Here is a 24421-nt window from a genome sequence, read left to right on the forward strand (position 1 = left end):
GTCCAGCATGTTCCTTTTCTCTCCTACCTCTTGTCTTACTGCACACTTCTCAAAGATGCTAAAAAAAAACCCCTCTGGTGGAAGAAATCTTACTCTGAGTTTCGTTTGACTTTCATTACATCACTCACAGGAATAATGAGTTCTAGAACACCAGTTTGGATGGAAGACTTCCAACAAATTGGTTTCTTGTTTGGATCACACTTCTCAAGGGGGCACCCAGTCTTACACAGGACAGACCACCCTGTAACCCTGCTGCTCCCAAAGAAAGGGGTGCATGGCTTAGCCCCAGTCTGAAAGCCCCAGGACTAGCTGTGTTGTGTCTGCAAAGCAAGATCGCAACAGAAATGAATCCCTGGCTGGAAAATTGCTGGAAGTTTGCTTAGCTCCAAAAGAAACCCTGAAGGTGTGAGGTCTGGTGCTGGTTGTACTTTTTTACCTGTGTGAGATAGTGGTACCCAGCATCTTTCTGACTCTTTCTGCTGATGGATGCAATGTAGTGCTGTGAATTTTATCTGGGTTTAGATCAGCTGATGCTCCTCTTTAAAAAGAGTCCTTTATCCTCTGGAGCTGGGAAGCAGTTCTTGCAAGGATTCATCACAAATGACAAAGCCTTTAACAATGCTGTTCTCATTCTGGCCTATCTATAATTCTTAGATGTTGTTTCCCCTCGGAACAATGTTATCTGAGAAGAGCAGGATGGTTTGGCTGCAGTGCTGTGCACGCAGATGGAGAGGCTGAGCCTCCCAGCCCCTCTGCCCCCTGCCTGGTCCTGCCTCAGCCATGACATGGGCACAAGGAAGGGACAAACGTCCAGAAGGCAGAACTTTAGGAGTGAAGGGAACATATGGAAATGAGAGAATACCAGTAACTCCAGAGTTAAATAAAACCCAGAATCCCAGAATGGTTTGCTTGGAAGGCCTTAAAGCCCATCCAGTCCCACCCCGTGCCATGGGCAGGGACACCTTCCACTGGACCAGGTTGCTCCAAGCTCTGAGTGCCCAACCTGGCCTTGGACACTTCCAGGGATGGGGCAGTCACAGCTCCTCTGGGCACCCTGTGCCAGGGCCTCCCCACTCTCAGGGAATTTCTTCCCACAGGGAAAAAGTTCTTCCTAAAATCTAATCTAAATCTACTCTCCTTCAGGTTAAGGCCATTCCCTGTGTCCTGTCCCTTCATCCCTTGTCCCCAGTCCCTCTCCAGCTCTCCTGGAGCCCCTTTAGGCCCAGGAAGGGAGTCTGAGGTCTCCCTGGAGCCTTCTCTCCTCCAGGCTGAGCACCCCAAGCTCTCCCAGCCTGGGTTCAGAGCAGAGGGGCTCAACCTGGTGGCTCTAGGGAAAACTGGCGACCTGCACTGCCCATTGTGTTTGAAAGGTGTTTATTCCCTCTTGTGCATCCTGCAGTTTTTGCCTCCTTGTTTCACCAAACAGCACAGGCTCAGCACATCCCATCCCAGCACGGTGCTCCCCCTCAGCAGCCACCCCTCTCATGCCTTCTTTTGCAGACAGGCTGTATCAGTTACATTAATTCGTGCCATAACTGAAGGCAGTGGCCATCAACCTCTCTTTTATTTTGACTTGAAAAACTCAAAACATTGGCACGGCCAGAGGGAACACAAAACAAGCAGGGAATGGGCGCTGTGATGTCCTTCTTGTCTCACTGCACAGCACGTGAGCACCCTGAGAGAACACCCCCAACTGCCCAGTGCAAACCCAGCCTGTCCCCAGGCCCAGAGCAGCACCAGGAGCTTTGCAGAGGCTGATTGAGCACCAGTTTCTGCAGTGAGATAACTAATCAAGGTCATTGTGGGATAACTCTGCAAAGCAGTGGATTACAGCAGGGAGGACTTGGGCTCAGGGCAAGTGGTGTTGGCACCCTCCGAGGCTGGCTGAGAAACTGGCTGGGGCTGCAGCCAGAAAAGGTGAAGGGTGCAGGTGTGGGATGCAGTTCCTGTGAAAGTGCTGTGGTAAGGGAACTGCTAATTAATTCAATACCAAAATACTTGCCTAGGTAGAAGGCTGCTTCTGAATCCCATGCAGATTGAAACAGCAAAACTGCAGCTTCGACGCTGCTCTGAGGTTTCCTTTCCTGAAAGACTCCAAAGATGTGAATCTTAGCAAGGGAGTGAGAGAACTGCAAACCAGTTCCCTCTCAGCCATACGTGGTGGGACCCCCATTCAGCCCACATGGCAGAGCTCCCACCTCTGTCCTCACAGAAAACTTATCTCTAAAACTGTCCTGAGACCCATTCCCCTCCTCTGCCTCAGTCAGAGCCCTCCAGATTCCCACTGCAGGGAGGAGAAATTCATTTCCCTTCGCACATCTGAGGGGTAAAGAGCACACGTATCACTGCCCCTGGGGAATGTAAAATAAATTGAGGAGCACTGGCGTGCTCAAAGCCTTGGAGCAGCTGCATCAGTTTTATATAACAGGTTCTAGTTGTCTCTGACAGCTTGACCTTGACTATCAAGGCAAAGTCATCTTTTCCCTGAAGGCTCCTTTCCTTGGGCAGGTTGGTCCTTTCCCTGCTGCCAAGGATGTCCTTCCTTTCCACTCATCCTGCCCTGTCTCCCTCCCAGCTCTGGGTGCCATTTGTTTCTTCCCAGTTCCCATAATCCAGTTTTGTTCTGGGAAAGACTGAGAACACACTGCTGCACCATCACCCTTCAAGAGCTCACACAAAGCAAGAAAAGGGGTTGCTTCCCAAGTTAGCTCTTCTTTCCCTGTGCTGCTGCAGAAGAACAGGCAGTGTTTTCATGGGCTGTTATTCCTTCCATTTCAAACAGGAAGGGAGGAAACTCTCATCACTGGAGCAGTGATGGTGCCCTGGGGTCCTGGGGATCCAGGAAAGCTCATCTGAGCTGCACAGCACAGCGGGCTGGGCTCAGAGGTGCCACAGGAGCAACTCGAAGTGCTGAAACCTAGGAAACACAAAAGGCTTTTGTCAGTTTTCCACTTTACGCCCTATTAATGCTTCATCCAAAGAGGAGCTCTTGAGAAGTTAATGGAAAACATCTAGCCAGCACTAAATTCTTCCTGCCAGTTTTTGATGAAGAAAATCCCTAAGGCTGCAATTTCAATCAATCTGTTTGAATATACATTTTTATTCCTTATTACTATTACTTCTGCTTATACAGAAGACAAACCTTGTAAGATTCAACTCTCCTATGGTTAAGCAATTCTCTAGCTTAACATCCAGCCTGAATGCATTTCACTTGTACAGGGTGCAGGAACATTATATTTCACAATATGTCTGAAATAGTGCTGCTGGTGGACCTGACAGGCAGTGAACACTTTTCAGTCTGAACATTTTACCTGATTTAGGGAATAAATAAATGAATAAATAAATAAAATCTATCTTGAAAAAATTCTACAACCATAATCCAGCTAAGGATACCTTCTGGAAGAAACCCAAACCTTGTGAGCATCTTGTACCCTACCTAGTCTGACAATCCTCTACATGAATAGCAAATAAACACAATTACTGCCTTAAGAGTAACCCTCTGGCTAAGGGAAACCAAAATGAGGGGGGGAAAAGAGGCAATTGTGTTCTTTCCTTACTTATTCCTTGAAAGAAAACAAGCAGCATCTCTTTCATTGTCTTTCTGCCCATCTGTTTTGAAATCCCCCACAAAAGCTGCTCATTGTCCTTGAGAGCACTTTCCCACTGCAGCCTTGGTTTGGTTCTACCCACAGCTTTGGGAGAGCCTAACACCAAAATCAAAGTGGAGAGAGGAGGGTTGAGCCCCTGTGAGGGTCCCAGTTGCTTCAGCAAGCATAACAATACTCCTAAGACTCAAGTTTTGCACAAACTTACTTAGTACCATCCCAAGGTACAGCTTACGTTAAGTTAGGGCTTGAATATTTCTCAATTCTTCTGCAAATAAATCATTAGATGTGTACCCATCATTTACCAGCCTATCTTTGCCTGTTCTAATGAGCAACACATTGCATTTATCACCCACTCTGTCATCATTTATCATGGTGTAGTCCATGAAAATCCTTGAACAAACCTCTCCCCTGCATTGAGGAGCTGCAGGATTTGACCCACTTAAATTTAATAAGAGACAGATTCTTTCTGAAGTCGCTCTGATGTTAGTAATTCACATGGGTTTCTTTTTTTAGATTAGGTATTATTGCCTGGCATTTAAGGCTCAGATAATTAAGTAGATTTATATTTATATTGCTTTATTATTTACTCATGTCTGTTAGTTAAAACCTAATAACAAACAATGAAATTATTACTCAGATACTTAGGATATCCAAAATTGGAATTAGGATCCAGTGCAAATGACTGCTTATTCTGACTTGATGGATAAATAAACATTCATCAGTAAAAGCAATGAGGACAGCAAATAAAAAATAAACCCTTGCTCTCTTTATGCTGTGTCACATGGCCAGGACATTCAGCATTGCCTTAAAGGTGGGAAGATGCAGACATCAGTATCAAGGATGGGAAAGCAAGTTAGAAAGTCAAATCTGGTATAGTTTTGGACATGAAGGTCTTGGGATACAAGCAAGACAAGGTTTGAGGGAAGAGATAACATCTTTATTGCACATAGGGACAGAATGGTGAAAAGAAATAAGCATTTGGGCTCAAAATGCTTTTTCAGCTTGCATGCTGTAAAGCTTGTCTGCTTTTCCAAGTATATCATTATGTCTCAGGAGCGATATTATCTCTCCCTGCAGACTTGATAGTGCTTAAAATGTCAGCTCTTCTTGAAGATGTCTGCTCTGCACCTTCCATCTGTTCCCACGGACGAAGCTGCTGTCCATCTCTGCTTCTCACCCCTCCCACAGCAACGTGGGAAAAGGTGTGCTTCCCTAGAGGAGGGTTTCCAAATAAAACATGTCTTTTAGATGAATATTAACCTCCTTTCCATACCTAAAGCTGTTGGCACAGACCACAGAGCATGGGTATTATATGTCTGCCATGTGAAATACTATTTATAGGAGCCAGCTCTCAGAGTAGGCACAAGAAAAAGTTACCAGTTGTTTCAGTGCAATATGTGTACAGTAAAATCAGTCTAAACTCCATAAGAAAAATCTTTTACTGGGAAGAAAAAAGAGTTAAGGAGAAAAGAGTTGGTGTGTGTAGCAAAATTTGAGTTCTTTCTAAAAAGAAATATCAAAATCTAAAGCAAACAGGAAATAGCCTAAACTCATATTGTAGATGCTTAAGTAGCATTTACTTTTATTAGAACTGTACAAAAAAAAAAAAAAAAAATCAGGCTTGTGTGTTCATGCAGTGTGGGTTAGGGGATGGTATATTCCCCGTTTTTGAGAGGAAAGAAAGGTAGAGTTTAGCTGATTTGCCCGGTCCCACCACATCCATACCAGCACACGGAATTAAACCTTGCTCCTTTCCCAAGGAGGTGCCCATCCCACTGTCCTTTGGGCAGAGCAGCCCCATGAAGGGCCAAAGCCAAACCAGCTCTCCCGGGTGAAGTCCCACCATGGTTTTACTGAGGGCAGAAGGGAGGAGTGAGGCCTTTTGGCCAACGAGGCACCTTTTACACCCAAACCATTTTGCAGCTTTCTGCCAGGGCGAGGTGGCCTTACAGTGAGCACAGGCCCAATTTCCACCCCCAGAAATTAATTTATGCACTGCTCAGGTGGTGCCTGGAGGCCTCAGCATCGACGGAAATGAGGCCTGGGGATCAGTTCCCAGCTCTGGGCCGGCCTCTGTGCCGGCACGGCCACCACCCACACACAGGGGACGGGTCCCAGCCAAACACGCCACACCTGCGCTCCCAGGAGAGACCCCAAGCCTCCTGCCAGGCACAGATGGGCAGGAGCTGCTACCTGGGGCAGCCCAGCCTCTGTCCCCCCTGGCCCTGTGCAGTGCCATCCACGTGCCAGCCGCGCTCACGCACACGGAGCGCCAGCACCATCCACCCCCTCTTCTGGCTCCTTCCCTCGGCATTATGTCAGTCTGTTCTACACCACCGGAGCCAGCCTGCTCCCCCGTCTGAGCCCTGCACTCGTAAGCTCGAAAATATCCCTCCCTTCTGTTCCTGCCAGCTTCCAGCCGGGGGAGTTCTGCTCTGATCCATTTTTAAGCCGTTCTCATGCCACACTGCCATGACTTCACGTCAGCCCATAGGCTCGTCTCGCCCAGAGCCCAGACATGAACTGCATCCCCTGGACCACAGCACTCATGGATTGCGGGATGTGATTCCTGGCAGGAGCTCCTGAAATGGTGCTTTTCCACCCTTCCCGGGGAGGCCTCCAGAGTCACGTCTGTGCCAGTGTCCTGCGCTGGCCTCCGCACGCGGAGCCGGTGGCACCGTGTGGGGAATGGCTCACCCCTGCTGTGGGATGTGCACTTCTCCTCGCTGTGTCTGGAAAACGTGGGCACAGCAGGAGGAGTGGAAATGCCTGGAGGTGTGCTACTTCCCTGATGGGTACTAATTAAAAGTACATTATGAACCATTCCATTTATTGGTGTAGAGTCCTTAAAATTTTGCACTGTTAAGGCCAGTTTTAAACATTTATTATGCCTGCCAGCATTAGCTGACAGCATGGCTGGGATCACTGCAGCTCGTTCAGTTCTTGTTTTTACCAACATTTTTCCATATGTCTCCCTCCCCTCCATTTCCCCCTTTCCCCCTCTTTGTTTCCCTTTTTATGTGGTTCCTACATTTATGGTCCTTTCAGGAAAACTGATAGTGATCAGGTGAACAATCCCAGGGAGCAATTTTTCTTCCCCTGCCATCCTTCTACACACCAAGGAAAGCCAAGATCTAGAGTGCTCAGACATCCAACCTGTTCCCAGGTGCTTCTGCTCTCCCTCTTTTGGAGTAGAAATACTGCATTACTTTCATCCCTGTTAGGGGTTTGTCGATGTCAGAAGTAACATCAGATGTGATTTTGCCCTGTGCTTTCCCAGGATATCCACAGGGAATATTGTTGTTCATACATGCAAAAGCAGGTCACAGACATACTGAACCCAACTGAAACTGAGTCAGGTCTTCAAAACAAACTTCCTCCATATTCAAAGTGAAACACGGAGCTACCTTGAATCATTGAGACTATTTAATGCCACCTTCTCCTCCAATAAGTGCATACTAACAATTTCAGACACTTTTCCCCTTCTGTTCCAAATCAAGGAGTTTTTGTTGTTTCCAAGATCGTCCTTCAGTACAAGAATGCAGGACAGTAGCAATTTCCCCAGGAAGCTCGTAAAAATCCTTTTTCAGTACATTCCAGAACACTATTCCAAGAAAGAACAAGCAAATTAGAGCACCCACCTCCCGTATTTCTGGGAGTATTTACATGTACTATGGATCTTGAGATGATTAAATGCCACTGAGTAAGCAAGGAGACTTTTACCGAAGAAAACCCCAAGCTTTGTTTAAAATGATAAGTTATCTTTCACCTCAGCATCCAACTATAAAGTGAGGATTACCAAAGACACCAGTGTTTCTGTGGAGATGGTGCTCATGAGATGATGAGGAGTCTGTGCTGCACACAGGCTATCCAACACCTTCCCTCCCGGGGCACTGATCATCCCAGCCCCGGTTTTCCCTGGGAATTCCAGCCCTCCAAGCAATTGCGGCGAGCTCCTGGCCCTTTTCCACTCAGTCCAGGATATTCTTGGCAGCACTGATAAGGGCACTCGTTCCAAATAAGGAGAAATCTAGAAACTGGTTTGTCTCGGCACTCTTGGAGCCAAGCAAATCCGCCAAAGCTCACGGGGCTGGACACAGGCGGGGAAAAAACACCCACAAAGAGCCCAAATGAAGCAAGAGTGAACTTCTGACTGTCTGTCTCGCCAGCACCAGCCAAATCTCATTAAAGAGCCACGATGATGAAATACATTGACAGTAAGTGCAACAGACTTGATGAAAGACCTTAAAATGTTTATGCTAATCCAAAGTTTCAGTTTCACGTTCCATACAAGCTTTCCAAACAAGCACAGTGCCAGACAGCATGGAATAATGATCTTAACTTTCATCTTTCTAAAAAAAACCCAAACAAAATATCAAGCATCAAACCCCCAGGTTTACGTTTTTTTCTCACCACCTGCAGATTTTGCAGGACAGGTAAAAAAAGGCTTTCCTCAGTTTGCTTGTGAAACAAACCTGTGTTGGAGCGACAAGCTCCTCCAGAGTCTGGAGAAACAACGTGGAGCAGCTGGTGCCTGATTTACACCATGGAGGAACTACCCCAGTGCCTTCACTGCTACTCCACAGCTACCAGGGAGGCACCCCTGTGCAGAGACTGAACGATTCAGCACTTTGAAAACAAAAGAAAACCCCCAAGAAAGCTCCAGCCCCAGTTCTACTCCAAACATCTATTATTTAGTCTGACTGCCCCTGCTCTATTTCCTCCACTTTGATCAACTAATGACCAAGAAAAGCAATTACCAGCACAAGGAAAATATATTCTTGGTATCTTTGAACTGCTGTGGCAAGTGTAAATGCATTCCTTTCGTGAGAACAGAGGAAATATTTCTTCAGTGGCTAAGATGAGAAATGAGGGGGAAACAAGTAGGAGGAGGTAGGGGAGAGTCCATTATTTTATTAACTAATTAGATCAGTGTTGAAAGAAAATGAGCCTGCAAATCTCTGCATTATTGATTGTGAAGAGAAGGTTGCAGTGTACAACAGAGGTGATGAAACACTGGGATTTGCATTTGGAAATGGCTTGTCCTGCCTGGACAGGAGAGTGTGACAACTTCCAAAATAATGGAGTTATTGTCAGGGGAGGGGGGGATAAATCCATCACTGACAGATTTGGGAAAATGGTGTATGCAGGTAACAACTGGTCTTGTACTCTCTTCTTCAAATCTTCCAGTGCCAGCACGTCAGAGAGAAGAAGAAATCCCTCTGCCATTTCTCTGTTTTTTGTGCATTTCCAGGAACATCTCCACTGCCACTGTTCCAGTCAGCCACAGCACCACCAAAAGCGCCAGAATAAACCCAGGCAGCTCTGCAGTAACAATGGGCCCAAAACTGACAGAACCACTTCAGCACCAGCTGTGGGCTGGGCCAGACACCAGCACAGCAGTGCCCCCACCCTGCCCCACACTGTTCCCTAGGGTGCAGATGATGCTTAAGGACATCAGCTGAGAATTCCAGTACCCTCTCAAAAACGAACACATGGGAGCAAATATTTAACATTAAACTCTACATTTCTACAAAAACACTCCAAGAAAGAACAAAACATAATGCCTTAAAAAAATTAAAAACAAAGAGCAGGATTTGGGGAAATATAAATCATCTGTTATTAGTGATTTCCCAGGGCACTCATTCAACAGCACACTCTGAAGTCCCGAAGGCACACAGAGCAGCTGCCTTCCAAACCTGCAACGCTGCAGCTTAAAGCCACGGTGTAGTTTAGAATAATATTATTCCTCAGGATCTGGCCTGGCAGCCCAGAGGCACTGCCAGCAGGGCAGTGAGCTCCCCATGCTGGTGCAGGCTCCCAGGCATCAAGAAGAAAGGGTGGATGTTTCTCTTTCTGGCCTGTGCTCTTTTAAAAAGTGATGAAACAAAAACCTCCTGGCAGGGGGGTAAAAGCAAGAGAACCCACGGGAGGCAGCTGCAGAAAGGAGAGGCTGCAAGAGGAATTCCTAAGAGAAAGAGATGGAGATTGTGGGGGGTTAAAGGTACCAGAGTTACCAAACAGACTGGGAGCTCCAGGGATTGCCAAGGATGAGAAGGTTGGGAAGTGAGGCTGCTGAGGGCTTTCAGAGTCCTGAGAAGGTCATCACTACATGTAAAAACCAACTCTGCACCGCCTGCCAAGGGACTTGGACTACCCAAGTGAGGTGCAGATTATCTGCTCAACACACCCATGGCAGAGATGTGAACACCCACTGCCTCCCTCTCTGCACACTCACAACTCCAAACCACCAAACACACAAAGAAAACCTCCTGAAGTTTAACCACTGACACCCAAACTGCTCCTACACCCCCTCCACACAGGGTGCAAGGCTGACTGAAGGCTGGGGAGCCTGCTGCATTCTGGCAGCTGTAATTCTGCCTGTTGGCTTTGAGTTTCCTCCCAGAGTGGAGGCCTGGCCTTCATCCTCCTCTGATCACTTCATTTAGAGTGCAAACATATGTTTCTGGAAAAAAATACAGGTACCTACATGGAGTAATCATGTTTTAAATGGCCTTCGTCATTATATTGGTCAGCATCTTCCAGATGTGATTCAGGCAACGATAGCAGCACGTGTCATTTGTGTCTTTGTTCCTCTCCCCAGAGGAAAATTAAGGTATGATTAAAGCTGTGCCTTCACCCAGCCCATCCATTTCAATGGAGCTCTGCATCAACAGCTGTTGGGAACCTGTTGAAAGCTCTTTCTCGAGAATATTAAATCTTTTCCTCAGGAAATCATTCTTTTCAAAGTCATTGAGGTTGGGGTTTTTGTTGTTTGCTTGTTTTCAGTGCTCCCTGAGTTAGCAGGAGATGTTGGTGGTAGCCAGCACAGCCCAGCACAGCTGCAGGTTTGTGGCACCTGAGAAAAAACTCAGCCTCAGCCCTGCAGCCACCAGCACCAGCTCTGGGTCTGCTGTGGGGAATCCTTGGGTGAAGGGAACCAGCGTCAGGGGGGTTTATTCAGCCTGCACATTCCATGGTTTACTCAGACTCCAGGAGTGGCAGTGCTTCACCTTGAGTGTCCGTCATCAAAGATTATCAGTGTTTTTCCCATACTGAAAGTATTCCACATACATTTTCCTCCTGGCTATCAGTGCTGGGGAGGACCTGCCCTCTTCTATGGTGCATCTGGCTGCAACCAGTAATTCTGCAATCAGAGTGAGCCAAAATCCCTCTCTGGAGTGGAGCCCAGTGGAGTCTGTGCAGCCTTACGGAGCCCTCATTGACAGAGGGAAAGGCATCTCCTCCCTCCCATTCCCTCAAGGCATTTATATCTCCTTTTAGGATGTATTTTCCTTACACTGGATCAGCTGGTGTCCCTAATATGTTTCACAGCTCCTTTCTAGTAATGGTGGCACAGAGGAGAGATGAGTACTCTGCACACTGGACTATTATTCCTAAATTAAATTAGATTTTATGTTTCCCCCTCCACCCTTCCCCAGAAAGGACAGCATTCCATACTTGCCCTATTGGGAAAAACCTCCAACTCCTTCAGATGGCCCTTTCCATAATCAGTGTTTCTCTCCAGAAACTCGGTATTTCCTCGGGAGAGTGAATGCACGAGTTACAGACTATTAGCAGTGAACCAAATCCCATGAACCCTGCACAGAACTAATTTCAATTCCCTTCTCACACATTCTGGGTTCACTAACCTGCCCCTGGGTCACCTGTAAGCACAAGGATCTCACCTGAGACCAATTCTTCACCGGGAGTGAGCCCGGGGTTTATGTCCCATGGGGCTGGCCTTGGTCTGTGAGCTCAGAGACCCTTGTGCTGCAGCAGCTGCCCCAGCCCAGCATCACCAGTTCAGCCCCTCCATCCTGTTCCCATTGCACCATCCCACGTTCCAAGCAGTTAAAGCATCCTGCTGTGCATTCATGCAGTGAACACAATTCTTGGCTGCCACACAGGAACTCACTGATGTACAAAGGCTCTCGTCCCACCCCTCCCGTCACAGCGTGTAGGGCACCACAACAGCATCCTCTTCCTCCCCAACCCCAGCTAAAAAGGGAACATTCACTGCAGATGTTGTCATTTTTAACCCCGCCATAGCAGGAGCCTCAGCTCGTGGGAAGAGAACGTGCAAGAGAAAGAATTGTGCGTTAGAAGGGAAAAGGCTCAAGTTTATGACTTCAGCTTCAGATAATTGGAACCAGATATATTTAAATCCTGCTTTTCAGTAGCCACTTCAAAATGAGTATCTCTGTGATGCAGAGAACACAGAAAGTGTGAAGACACTTTTTATTTGACCTCAAAATCTATTTTTACTCCAGAATCCTAATTCTCCATGGCTGGAACTTTCTCTTCTGCCTGGCACGGGTGGGAGCAGTGGAAAGACAAAGACAATAAAAGGCAAATGAAGGGGAAAAACTCCCTAGGTCTGAGGCAGGTCTGCAGAAGGACACAGAGGGACACAGAAGGACAATGTGTGTGTGCCCCTGTGTGCCAGGAGCTGCCCAAGGGAACAGGGCTGGAGGAGGCTCAGCTCTTCCCTCGCTCTCCAAGATGCCCTGAGCTGACAGAGGCACTGGGACGTTTGCACAGGAGGCTCTTACGCCCTGAAGTTGAAGAGTTATTGCAGAAGAGTTATTGCAGAATGGCCCTTATTACAGATTTGAGCCATAAAATCTGTCTGAAATTGACTTCTGTCCTGAATCCAATATGATTGATACAACTGACTGAATAACTGATACAGAGAAGCAACAGTGAATGAAGGTCTGTTTGGGGTATCTTGGAGGAAATGTAAGGATTTGGGCCCGTTAGCAGCTCCCTCCCCTGCTCTGGTGCCCCAGTGTGAGAAGGAGCGGGGCTCAAGCTGAGCAATCCAATGCCTTTCCCTGCATCAGGCTCACACAGGAATGCTGGCACGGACTGGCCAGCACCTGCAGTGACCCACAGACATGTATTTACACACAAAGAGACTGCAAACCACTTCCCCCTCGGTCCAGAAAGGGTAAAATATGAGGTAAAAACATCCCTCTCACCCGTGTGCTGCTCTTTCAACTTATGTTATGTGCATTCCAGTCAAAAGAAAACCTGATGTTTCTTTCTGGAACAGACCTGTTCAAATTTCCAGCAAACACATAGAGTAACATTTCTTCTCCTTTCCAATGGCTCATTTGATCTTGCTCAGTCTCTGGGATCACTGGATCTCCCAAGGAATACAACAGCAGAGTGCAGAGAGGTCAGATTTTATCGAGGCAGGAACATGTAACCTGCAGAGCTGAGCAGAGCAGGCCTTGCCCAGGCAGGTCACAGCAAGGCCATTTCCATCCTGGGGAACACACCAATAATCTGAATTTTTACACATATAGAACAGATGCCCCAAGTCAGCTATAATTCTTTATTAGGTTTGCAGCTGTTGTCTTCCTCATGAGTTTATCAGCTTGCACATCCCTTGTGTAGCTGTTCTTAATTCACCCCAACCAGGCAAGGGGTGGGGTGGCCACAACGGAGCAAAGGGAATAAACGAAACCTACTCAACTCACTTGTTAGAAATGGAAAAGGAAAATTAAAGAAATTAAAAAAAAAAAAAAAAAAAAAGAAGAAGAAGGAAAGAAAAGTATGGCTGTTCAAGAGGGAGTTCAGGAAAGCTCTTTCTGATCTAAGGAAGTGTAAGGGGCCATGAAGGTACAGCCCAGGCCAGGCCTGAACTCTGCACTGAGACCTCCTGTGCACATGGACACACACCCATTCTCTGTCCAGGCTACCCAGCCAAAGAAAGGGGAAGGAGCGTTCCTGGAGATGGGGACTGGGCCTTTGGGAGCTGGACCGGTTGAAGGAGACCAAAATTCCAGTTCAAGGCCACTGACACCATATAGAAGCACATCCCCCCTGTGGGTGGGGCTGTGGGGGTGAGGCTGCTCAAGCTCAGCCAGGGGCACTGCCCCAAGAGAGAGCAAAGGGTGCAGTGCTGGCTGCTCCTGCTCCCCTTGAACTGACAGGGAGAACTCTTTGGGTTGGAGAAAGGCAAAACCCTCCTCTGGTTAATCTGGGAGCAGAAGAATGTGAAATTACCTCCTGTAATCCTTCCCCTTGCTCTGACCAGTTGCACCCAGCAACCCTTTCCAACCTTTCCCAACTACAGCACACTGATGAAGACACCTTTTTTCCTAACGGAGCATTTTCCCTATAATAGTATGCAAAGCCTTTCCTAAAACTTTCTTCATCAATTACCTGTCTAGAAAATGAAGAGTTGGTGCTAAAAACTGCCAGATCTTTAATATGATTGACTATGACTGGTTTTAGTCAGCAAAAGGTCTCCCAGTAACAAATGACCTGTCCATTTGTTCTCTGACAAGGACTGTCGAGGCCCGGCTATCATTTACGCTCAATCAAGTCCTAATGCTGATGGAAAACTCCGGGTTTTGGTGGCTCCTGACGTGGCCCAGTGGGGCTTGGAGAGATGTGTCACCACTGAACGTGTACACGATGGATCTGGAAGGCCTGGAGCTGTAAGATAGGAATTAACTGGAATGACAAATTGCACAAACATGTGTTTCTCAGTTGCCACTTCCCTGCGACATGCTTATAAAACTGTTAACTGTGGAAAACAAAAGATGGATGGAAGAAGATCTTTTACTAAATGATTTTTATAGAAAAAAACCAGAAGTTTGATGTCTGCAAGCTCACAGACAGTCCTTGTTTTACAGCTGGGGAACATAAATAAGTTTTCCCTGCTAACGTGGTTTTATGATCTCAGATACAGAAAGATTTGCCCTTTAAGAATGTCCAAATTAAAGGAGTGACTTGAAGTGGTAGAGACTATGCCTGGGGACATAGTGAATACAGAACATTAACTCTCACCATATAGGTGATGTTTACAAGATCTTTAGATGCAGTCTTTTACAGTGTAATAAAATTGTTGAATATGGCATAAAACCCTGTAAGATTTAACTCCCCCATTTCCTCCTGTGTACACATCGATGGAAATAAGATTCACTGTAAAAAAGAACAGGTTATTGTTTTCCCAAGAGAGGTTGGATCAGATGATCCTGGAGGTCCCATCCAACCTGGGATTCCAGGATTATTAAACTGCAGTGTAATAAACAATCCATATTCTGTAGCTATGCTTTTGCTTCAAAACATTTTGCAGAATAATTACAGCTGGAACAAAGGAAGCTCAGGAAATTGCAACACTGGAGCTTTTTGGGGAATGGGAAAAAAAAGAAAACAGCCACAAAGAAGTTCTGATATTCATTTCTAAATTCTAATAAACACTTTGATTATATTATGCTGTGCCAGATCTGGTGTCCAGCTTTGGTCTTCACCCAGTTCCCTGAAGAACCAGAAGAAATCGAGCTCAAAACTTTGGTTGTGCTCTTTTCTAAATGGCAAAATGCAACCCACCAGTTTCACTGGCATTTTTCTCTGCATCATTTGGCAACACAACTGGAGGAATTTCCCTGAAGCAGAGAAGCAATACCCCTTTTTGTCTATTTAAAATTGCAAGGGATTGCTCAGGGACATGCCCAAGCTTTAAAATATAGAGCAGTAATGATTATTTCATTGTTTCCATTTGGACACTCCTTTAAGAATTATAAAGCATCAAATCTGCACTTATATATAACAGAGTGAGGAACAGAGGAACACCAACACCTTTAAAGACAACTACTAAAAATGGCAATGTGAGCTTTTACCCTGAAGTGTAACATTCTGGAAAGGCCTTGGTCTTGCAAATACTTCGCACATGAGCAATCCTACTAAAGCAAGACTCATCCATAGGCTTTTTCACTGGTGGAGTTTCCTTTTATTTATATATATTTTAAGGCAACATATTAAGAAAGTTGGAAGGAGGAAAATAACCCGGGAGCAGGAGGTGGGTTCACCCTCAGTGTCCACGGACGGCCTCGGACTCAGCCCCTCAGCAGAGACACCCCAGTGAGGCCACTGGCCCGGCCAAACCTGAACTTGGTGTCAGAAAGAGGAATCACCCAATGTTTTTTCTCAGTACTCTCATGGGAACACCTTCCCTCTCTAGTGCAATACCCTGCAGAATGACTACACCTAAAAATAACTGCTAAGAAAAGGTTCCAGCATTTATCACAAGGCCTTTCTAACCCTTCCTTCGTTCGTTGGCAGGTGATGATGTACAGAATTGCATAAGGAAACAAAACATAAAAAGATAAAAATTAACTTAATTTACACAACCAATAAAAAAGTTTAAAGCAATGATAGAAAAATAATATAAAGGCTAGATACATTAAATGCCAGTTCAACAGTATTAAGCTTTGGTAGAACAGTTAAAGAGCATAGCACCAATAAAATCCAGCGCCAGCACAGGCTTCAGTAGGCATGAGCTGTGATGAAAATGTAAATTTTGGCAAGAAAAGTAGTGTAGGTTCCCTGCCGCCACAGTTTCATTTCCACATCCAACAGGAAGTCTTTGGGCTCCTTGACCTGCCGCTGCAGGTACACGATGCCCGTGTAGGAGTTGAGCCTGCGGGTGCTGAAGTAGCCCTCCTCGTTGCCCTTGGTGATGGTGAGGACGATGTTGTCCCCGGCGTAGGCGGGGGACGGCCCGATCCGGAAGATGTGGGCTGGGACCACGATGTTGGTCTGGAAGTTGAGCTGGTAGTAGGTGATGCGCACAGGAGTGTTCTGGCACTCCAGGTAGTTGAAGCAGTTGATGCGTTCACACCTCCTGGGGAAGGAGAAGGGAGGCACCCTCAGCGGCCAGGGAACAGCAGGGAAAAACACAAACCTCGGAGCATTGCAAAGGATCGGACAAACCGCGGTCCCAAACCCCGGAGTGCGACCAGCAGCTGCCTGTTCTGCTCTCCCAGTGCCCAGGAACATTTGTGAGTGTGTAACTGCCAGAGAACTGCAGAGTAAGGCAGAGATCAGGGACGTGGGGAGCTGTGTGGGGAAGCTCCACAAGGACCAGTGAGCCAGAGTCACGCTGCGAACGGCACCGAGCCGGGCAGCGGAGCAGTGGTTCATCACCGACAGGCAGTGCTCCAAGAAAGTAACAATGAGACCCCTTGAAAAGGTAGCTGAAACACAGGAATGGGAAACAAACTCCTCACCTGGCAAAGCTGCTCAGGTCTGTAAGGCAGGAAAAGTATGTTTTAAGCCATAAGCAACTAAATATGGGTTCCCAAAGCACTGGCAGCCACCGAGGCAGGAAATGGGTAGGGAGATTTTGGGGCTCCTAAGCCCCAGCTGCTGTGGAGCTGGGGATGTGCCATTCCCAGAACCCTCTGACCTGGCAAGATCAGTATCCTGCTCCCCTTCAACACTCCCTGAGGAACTGCAATCTGAATATTAAACAGGGAGCCCCAAACCCGCAGTAAAAGTGGAGCACTGAGCAGCCTGGCTGCTCCTGCTCTGACACACAGCAGAGAGGATCTTACTTTAAAACTTAATTATAAACAGAGCTGTTTTGGAGCTGCAAAGAGAGCTGCGGGCTCTGATCTCTGCTGTTCCAGCAGCAGCTGGAGGGAAAACAGAGGCTCCAGGGCTTGGAAGAAGGAAAGATAACCAGACACAAACTCTGCATGGGGAAGGTCTAGGAGCTTCAGGTGCCAAAGCAGCTTCTCAGAGCTCTGAGCACCCACACCCACCCACAAACTAAGCCCTACATAACACCATGGCCACTGGCCTGGCTCTGCTGCTCTCCAAGGCCATACTCACATGTCAGACACCTTCCTGTAGTTGGAAGGGCACTCGAAGGAGAGGCAGCGGAAACTGCCCTGGATGTTGTAGCAAGTCTCTGCAGCTGAACAGTTGTGGGTTCCTATTGCACACTCATCAATATCTAAAAAGAAACACAAGAAAAAGATGTTCTAAGTTCAAAAGTAAGAATTAATTCCTAATAGTTCTCAGGAATAAACAAACCCCACCAGGACATAATTTACCCATGCTCACTGACTTTTTGAGACTGGAGAAAGCTGGGCTGTGCCAGAAGAATGTATCTGTACGTGAAGGTAGCTCTGGATTACAGCAGAGCAACCAAATCAAATCTGGATTTAAAGCAAGCAAATACAAAGTGGTCACTGCTGTCCTGCAGGATCCAGGAGATGTGAAACATGGGAACTTAGAACAACACCTCAGAACAAGGCACACAGTTTCGAAAACGTAAATACAAATATCTCCCCATAATGAGATGTAATTACAGAAGACATAATAAAGAGCATTTAAATCTCAAAGACACTTTATGGCCCAGAGCATGAACGTGGTTACCTAAATAACACATATCCACAAGCCCAAGCCATGGGCCCTACAATGCTGAAAACCAGATGCAGTGACAAGGATCCAGCCTGAGCAGAAAGCACTGGCAGAGCCCTCACAGTCACACTGTGTACTCCCAAACATTAGACAATGCACGGAGGCTTTAAAATGAAATAAATTCTAACAGACAAGGCATGTAGACTGTGTAGGGCCCTGAAGCTCTGCCAATTGTCACAGAGCAGAGAGACTCTTAGAGGGAAACTATAACCTTCCACTCCCTCCCTTCCCCTGGGATGAGAACTGATCTCATACACTGAACTGGCTGGTTTAAAAGTCTTGCAAAGAAAAGTATACAATAGGAAGTAGGAGAGAATCAAAGACAAGTAAATCCCTTGCTGGTTCTCAGCAGTGCCCGTAGGTGAAAAGCAAATTTCTTCCATATTGCAATCACTGTCATGAAAGCACTCCCTGCACCGCTTTGGCTGCGCTGCAAAACACCACAGGCAGTTTCTGCAGAAAAAAATCCATATGTTGAGACACTGCTCCATGAGATGCAACTCATCTTTTGAAAAAAGGGTACAAGGAGGATTTCACCAGTGACTCTTCAGAACTGGTCAGATGATGAGCAACTGGAGCCAGATCTTTAGCTGGGGGACACTGTGATTGTCTTCCTGTGCTCGACAGAGCCAACACCAACCCAGCCTTCCTCCAACCATGTTTTCAGACACACCTCACTATCTGCCCAAACTTGTAACTACAGACCTGCAGAGCTCCACACAAGGGGATGTATCCAGGGGGCTCCAGTGCCTGACTAAACTCCAGCTCAGGAGCTGCCACACACGTGCTCAGTTTTGCACCTCACCCTCCGTGTGCTGGTGCCAGGTGGTGGAGGCACCTGGAGAAGCTTTTCCAAAGGTTACTGATTGGGCTACTCTGTGCACTGGGAACCCCCTACACACAGGAGGGTCAAACAGGGGAACTCCACACCGCACAAACACCACCAGTGCAACCCACTGCTCTGGCTGGGTGTCTGTGTCCCCCTCCTCCAGCAGCACTGGGTGCCTCCAGCTCAGCCTGGGAGAGCTGTGCTGGCTGACTGACACTGTGACTCACTCTCTTAACCCTGCAATACATTCTCAGCCCAAATCTCACTGCTGGCAGAGGTGGCAACTAACATGCCGGAGCTCAAAGTTAGCAGGAAAAAAACCAAACAAAGCCAGAGGAGTTACAGCTGCAGTTTTCTAAAGGTGAATTTTACATAAGAATTTAAGTGCATGTGGACATTACTGCAATCATACTTAAAAACACATTTAAAAATATTTTTAAATGTTTTAAAAGGATTTTAATTGTCATGTAATCTGCTTCACTGCTCCACAGTCAGGATTAAGTATCCTCATGCTGCTCATGATTTACACAGAGCAAATTCACTGCCATTACCACTCAGAATTAAAGCACAGTAGATACAAAACCGAAGTTACATGAAGGGTTCCTGAAAGAGCAAGCGCAGGAAATGCCTGGCAATTGGTGTAAGGACTGCAGGAATGCGCAGAGGACTAAAGGTAATCAGATCCTCCATGGTTACACAGGCAGTGCATCCTTTGGAAATGGGGAGTTCAGCTCAGAACCACACAGCTGCACACCAGATGAAAACCACCCGACTCCCAGAAGACACCTCCATGATTCTGAAGAAAAGGGGTGTGTGAGGGGAGGGTACTTGTCATTTCACTAACATTTATTAATGCCAGCAGGATTAAGCTTAGGTGACATTGCTGGATGGCCAAGTTCCAATTACAGCTCCAGCATTTAATCTCCCAGTCTTCTGGGGCAGAAAACCGTAACTCATAAAGAAGCCACAGATTTCTACATCTGGCGCCTCTAAAACCCGCGATCATTTAGTGCTGTGCCAAGGTGCACACACAGCTCATGTGAGTAATCAAGTGCCTCAGTCTGAAGGATGAAGTGGGCTCCTTGGGAATTCATTTAAGCAATTAGCTCACGTTGACAGCTGAGTTGCCACAGCACTTCCTTCTAGCACAGGAGAAAACTGACTTTGCAGATTACCAATATTTGGCAACTTTGTCAAAGACTGACTTTCGAACAGTGGCTAACATAGAACACGGAGACTTGACTGAGCAACTGCAATGGCTGAGCTCATTCCAAGGGGATCAGTGATACAGCCCCTGCAGTCCCTGAGCTGCTGTTACCTCTGCAGGTCCTGCCATTGGCTGCCATGGTGTAGCCCTGCTCAGGACAGGCACACTGGTAGCTGCCGGGGACGTTGACGCAGCGGAAGGTGCAGAGGATTCCGGCGCTCTGCGCGCACTCGTCGATGTCTGCGGAGAGAACACAGCCACACCCCAGCAAACAAACACAGCACAGCTCTGCAGAGGGAGGCTGCAGGACACCAGGAAATTCTTCTCACCTGACACATGCATAATGTATTGCTAAACGTGAATGCAGCCATGGAGGCTTGGCATTGCTGTAGCACTGCTGATGGTGCTGTCTGAAATGCTGAGCCCAAGACTGCTCCCAAAAATACTGGCTGCAAGTAGTACAGACTCGTGGAAAGGAATAATGAGGGTAGGGCAAGTCTGAGTTTGAAACGCTCTCTCTGGTGCCTCTGGAATTGAGAGAATCATAGAATCACAGACTGGTTTAGGTTGGAAGGGAGCTTAAAGCTCATTCTAGCCCCTGCCATGGGCAGGGACACCTTCCACGAGACCAGGCTGAACCTGGCCTTGAACACTCCAGGGATGTGGAATCTCTCTGGGCAACCTGTGCCAGGGCCTCACCACCCTTTTGGCAAAGAATTTTTCTAGGATTTCTTGCCGGGCTTCCCTGTGCTAGGACGGGTGTTGGCTTCCTCACCATTCCTTAAACAGAGACTCTCCAATGTGTCAGTGCTGGTAACTTCAGGTAACGGGGTAAAACCCCTCCTTTCTCCATTCTGATCACTCTGCTCCTCATTCACCACGAGCAGCAGTCAGGGCAAACCTTCACTCAGCAGTGCAGCCGTTCACTGATGCAATACACGGATATTTTCCCACCTGATGTTTTCAGTCATAAGCTCTGGCCCCATGAAACCATTACAACCACCTACCTGGCTGTGCAGTCCACAGGTGTGCTCCATCCACTGAACTGCACTGGCCAGCAGCTGGAGTTACCTTTTGCAGCCTCTGTGGCAGCTGGAACTCAAAACCATCCTGCAGCACCAGGCGCTGCTGAGGGTCAGAGATCTCTTCCTGCTACAGAGAATAAACACACCCGCCCTAACCTGGTGGGGCAGCAACTTACCTTTACAGGAATGCCCATCTTCTGCCAGCTGGAAGCCTTGCCTGCAGTAACACTGGTAGGAACCATAAACGTTGGCACACTCCTGGCTGCAGGGACTGTTGTCACATTCATTCACATCTGCATCCAAAAACAAACCCAAAGGTATGGCCACAGTGCTTCAGAACTGTGCTTTCCACCTTTTCCTGCTCCTGGAAACCTTTACCTTCCAGTCAGAGTGACTAAGGAAGGACTAACTTGTCCCTATTTTTTCTGCTCCCTAGGCAGAATGCCAACAAGCCTGAGGACGTCTGTTGCACCTGAACTTCATTTATCCATATGCCACTGGAAACACACACACATGCAGACATTTGCTTCAGGCTTTATAGGTTTCAGTTCACTAAATTATGTAATTGTTGCCTAACAAAAATCATTAAGAACTCAAAATTTTCCATTCGATTCAGAATAATTTTTTATAAGTTTTGCCACTACCAAGTTTCATCTTTATCAAAATTGGAATGAAGGGTTTCCTGTTCTAACTTTGTTCTGTTCTCCTTTTCTATCATCTGAACGGAAAGTGAAAAGTATGTGGGGATAGGAAGAAAGAGAAGAAACTTGATGACACTCATCTGACAACTCCAGTGTTTGACTGACTGCAAATTTGAGCACACAAAGTTTACTGTATTTGTGTTTCACCTCAACTCCTTCTCTAGAGGCCCTTAATTCCCACTGCAATTTCCCTTTCATGGAAAAGCAGCCTGGTACCTTCGCAGTGCTTGCCATCGTAGGAGAGGCGGAAGCCGGCGGAGCAGGTGCAGTGGTAGGAGCCAGGGGTGTTCTCACACGTGTGCTGGCACAGGCGCCCCGGGTAATTCCAGCACTCGTTTATGTCTGCCAGCACAACAAGCAAAGACACAATCAGCTCAGGGACACGAGCAAAGGAGGTGCAGGAGGATATTTTTTAAAGTGTCAGAGATTGATCTGCAGAGAGTGAAATGCTGCAACCTCAGGCTTGATGCTGTCTGCCTCTGTGCTCTAATTGGTGCACGGGAGGGACAAAAGTGCTGCATCATGGCTCTTGGGGGGAAAGTGGTGAAACCTTTAGACACACCGATTCCCACAGCAGCAGAAGCATTACCCACAGGAAAGTACTTTGCAGATGGCTTTAAGGGATAACCTGCAGTTAAACCAAGCCAAGGGCACCTTGTCCGAAATCCCAGCTGGGAGTGACAGGGCTCTGAATGCGCTGCGCAGCGCCAGCTCTGGAGGTGATGCCATCCTCTTCTGAGGACTGCACTGCAGAGCTCAGGACTGCAATGGTGCTGAACACTGCCTGGGACCCAAGGCTCAACCAGTGCCAGCTCTCAGCTCCTCCCGTGCCCCACATACCGATGCAGCTGCGGCTGAAGGCGTCGTACTGATAGCCCATCTTGCAGTCACAGCGATAGCCCCCGGGCAGGTTGTGGCACAGCTGCCCCTCTCCACACCGGTGCACCCCCGTCTGACACTCATCCACATCTGTAGGGCCAGACAGGGCAAGCTGATTAACTACAGTTTGCTTAAAACCAATGTTTATAAAGAGAAACAAAAATGTCCATTGAATAGCAGGATTAGAAACTGGACAGAAGAACTATCACCAGCTTCTCCCACTGTGCTCTTCTCAGAGGCAGCTGTCTGGTTCTCTTAAGTCAAACTTGGGAAAAGCAGAGCATTACCTTCAAAGGGAAAATGGACCTGCAATGGGCTCTCCCAGTATATTCTGCATTTCAGTGTAAACACACTGATTCTGAACAAACCATGACAGTTGAACCCCCCCTTCTGATGTTCTGCCATTCCATGAGTCACACCAAGCCATTTAAAGCACAACAAGAACCAGCCAGAACCCTTCAATTAAAGCAACTGCTATTTCCATCTCCACTTGCCCTCTCAGTCTTGCTCCTGCTGTCTACCTTTAGCTCTTTCCCAATGTTGATCTTTTTTCTTTTCTCAATCAGCTCCCATTTTGATATTCCCCATGGCCTCTCAACCAAAATTCAATACCAACAAATTAGTTGCTTCTCCACTCATACACAACATTTCCAACCTCATTTAAACATCCTCAGGGGAAGATGAGAGTTTTCAATACAGGCTGATTTACAAGACTTGCAACATGACTAAATAGCTCATCAGTATCTAACAAATCCTTCTTACCATCTGTGACAAGAAGCATCAAAAAGTCTGATTAACCCTCACAATTGTGTACTTCTACAAGTATTCCAAGCTCTGCCACTTCCTAAGCCAACAGATCCTCCTTTTTTCCTATTGTTCACATCTTCAACTACTTTTACAACCCAATTCCCTGTTCATGTAATAATCATTGGGATGGATCTCTAAGGCTGGAAGTTCTCCATGCTGCCCTATTTGAAATCATAAATTTGAGCACTAAATCGTTTCAGAGGGTTGCTGGGCAGTTCTTCATCAAACAGCAGCCCTGGAGAGGCTGCACCTACACAGACCCTGCTGGCACTGGGGTTAGGGATGGCAGGGAATGCTCCTCACCACGCAGGGAGTTCCTGACAGGAGCTGAGATTTCTGCTGGAACACTGAGTCCTTGTTTTCTTTGAATCAGAGCTAGCACCAAAACAAGGAAGTCTCTGATGCAGATAACAATTTGTAAAGCAGCAGCTTTATTTGTAATAAATCCATGTGTGCAACCATTTCATTAGTTTGTCCAAAGTTTCATATTCCATTGCACTCAGACTTTAATTAGTTCTAGGGCATTACACCATCAGAAGTGTGGTGTATTTCACACTTACAGCAGTTTTCAGCTAAATATAAGAGGTATTTTTCAATAACTCATTTGCTAAATCAGAAAATCTGAACATTTTGAAGACAGATGAATCCTCTAAACAGAGGAGATGACCCTACAAGTGTCATTCTGCAGAAGAAACACGTGCAGATGATGTTTTTACTACTGTGAATAAATCTGATTCAGGAATCTAATTAGCCATTGTAATGCCTCAAAGAAACCAGTCTTTATCACAGAGAGAGGAAATTAGGACCAGATGCTTTTCTTCTTTCTTTTCTGTGCTCTCTGTCTGCTTAAAAAAAGCCATTCAAAAAAATACCAAACAATACAGACCAGCAACAGGAACAGAGTGCACAGAGCAAAGACAGAGAAATCACCAATTAACATTGATCATGCTTTCCCAAAATCGAGCTAGAGAAGCCTCCTTACGCCTGCTCCTGAACAGCCTTGTCAGGCATGTAAAGCAGAGGCAGAGGGCCATCAGGGATCACACTGCATTGTGCTATCTCACTGTGCTTTAAAGGCAGAGATGCTGGAGGATTAATGGCAATTTCCTCCTCTGCCATGGATTTACACACAGTCA

The 24421-nt window shown here is 46.9% G+C and overlaps 1 protein-coding gene across 5 annotated transcripts in view; it reads right to left on the bottom strand.

The window, feature by feature from the left end:
* Positions 1 to 14189: 14189 nt before the first annotated feature.
* Positions 14190 to 24421, bottom strand: part of FBLN2 (fibulin 2) — a 95141-nt gene continuing 84909 nt past the window's right edge. For all 5 annotated transcript variants that reach the window (XM_069027882.1, XM_069027884.1, XM_069027881.1 and 2 more), the window contains 6 exons: positions 22440 to 22568; positions 21816 to 21941; positions 21075 to 21191; positions 19985 to 20113; positions 17244 to 17367; positions 14190 to 16251 (listed from right to left, as the gene is read on the bottom strand). In XM_069027882.1, coding sequence (XP_068883983.1) covers positions 15894 to 16251; positions 17244 to 17367; positions 19985 to 20113; positions 21075 to 21191; positions 21816 to 21941; positions 22440 to 22568 — 983 coding nt within the window. In that variant the 3' untranslated portion in view covers positions 14190 to 15893. The remainder of the gene's footprint in view (positions 16252 to 17243; positions 17368 to 19984; positions 20114 to 21074; positions 21192 to 21815; positions 21942 to 22439; positions 22569 to 24421) is intronic.

This window comes from Aphelocoma coerulescens, chromosome 12 (assembly GCF_041296385.1).
Source record: "Aphelocoma coerulescens isolate FSJ_1873_10779 chromosome 12, UR_Acoe_1.0, whole genome shotgun sequence".
NCBI lineage: Eukaryota > Metazoa > Chordata > Aves > Passeriformes > Corvidae > Aphelocoma > Aphelocoma coerulescens.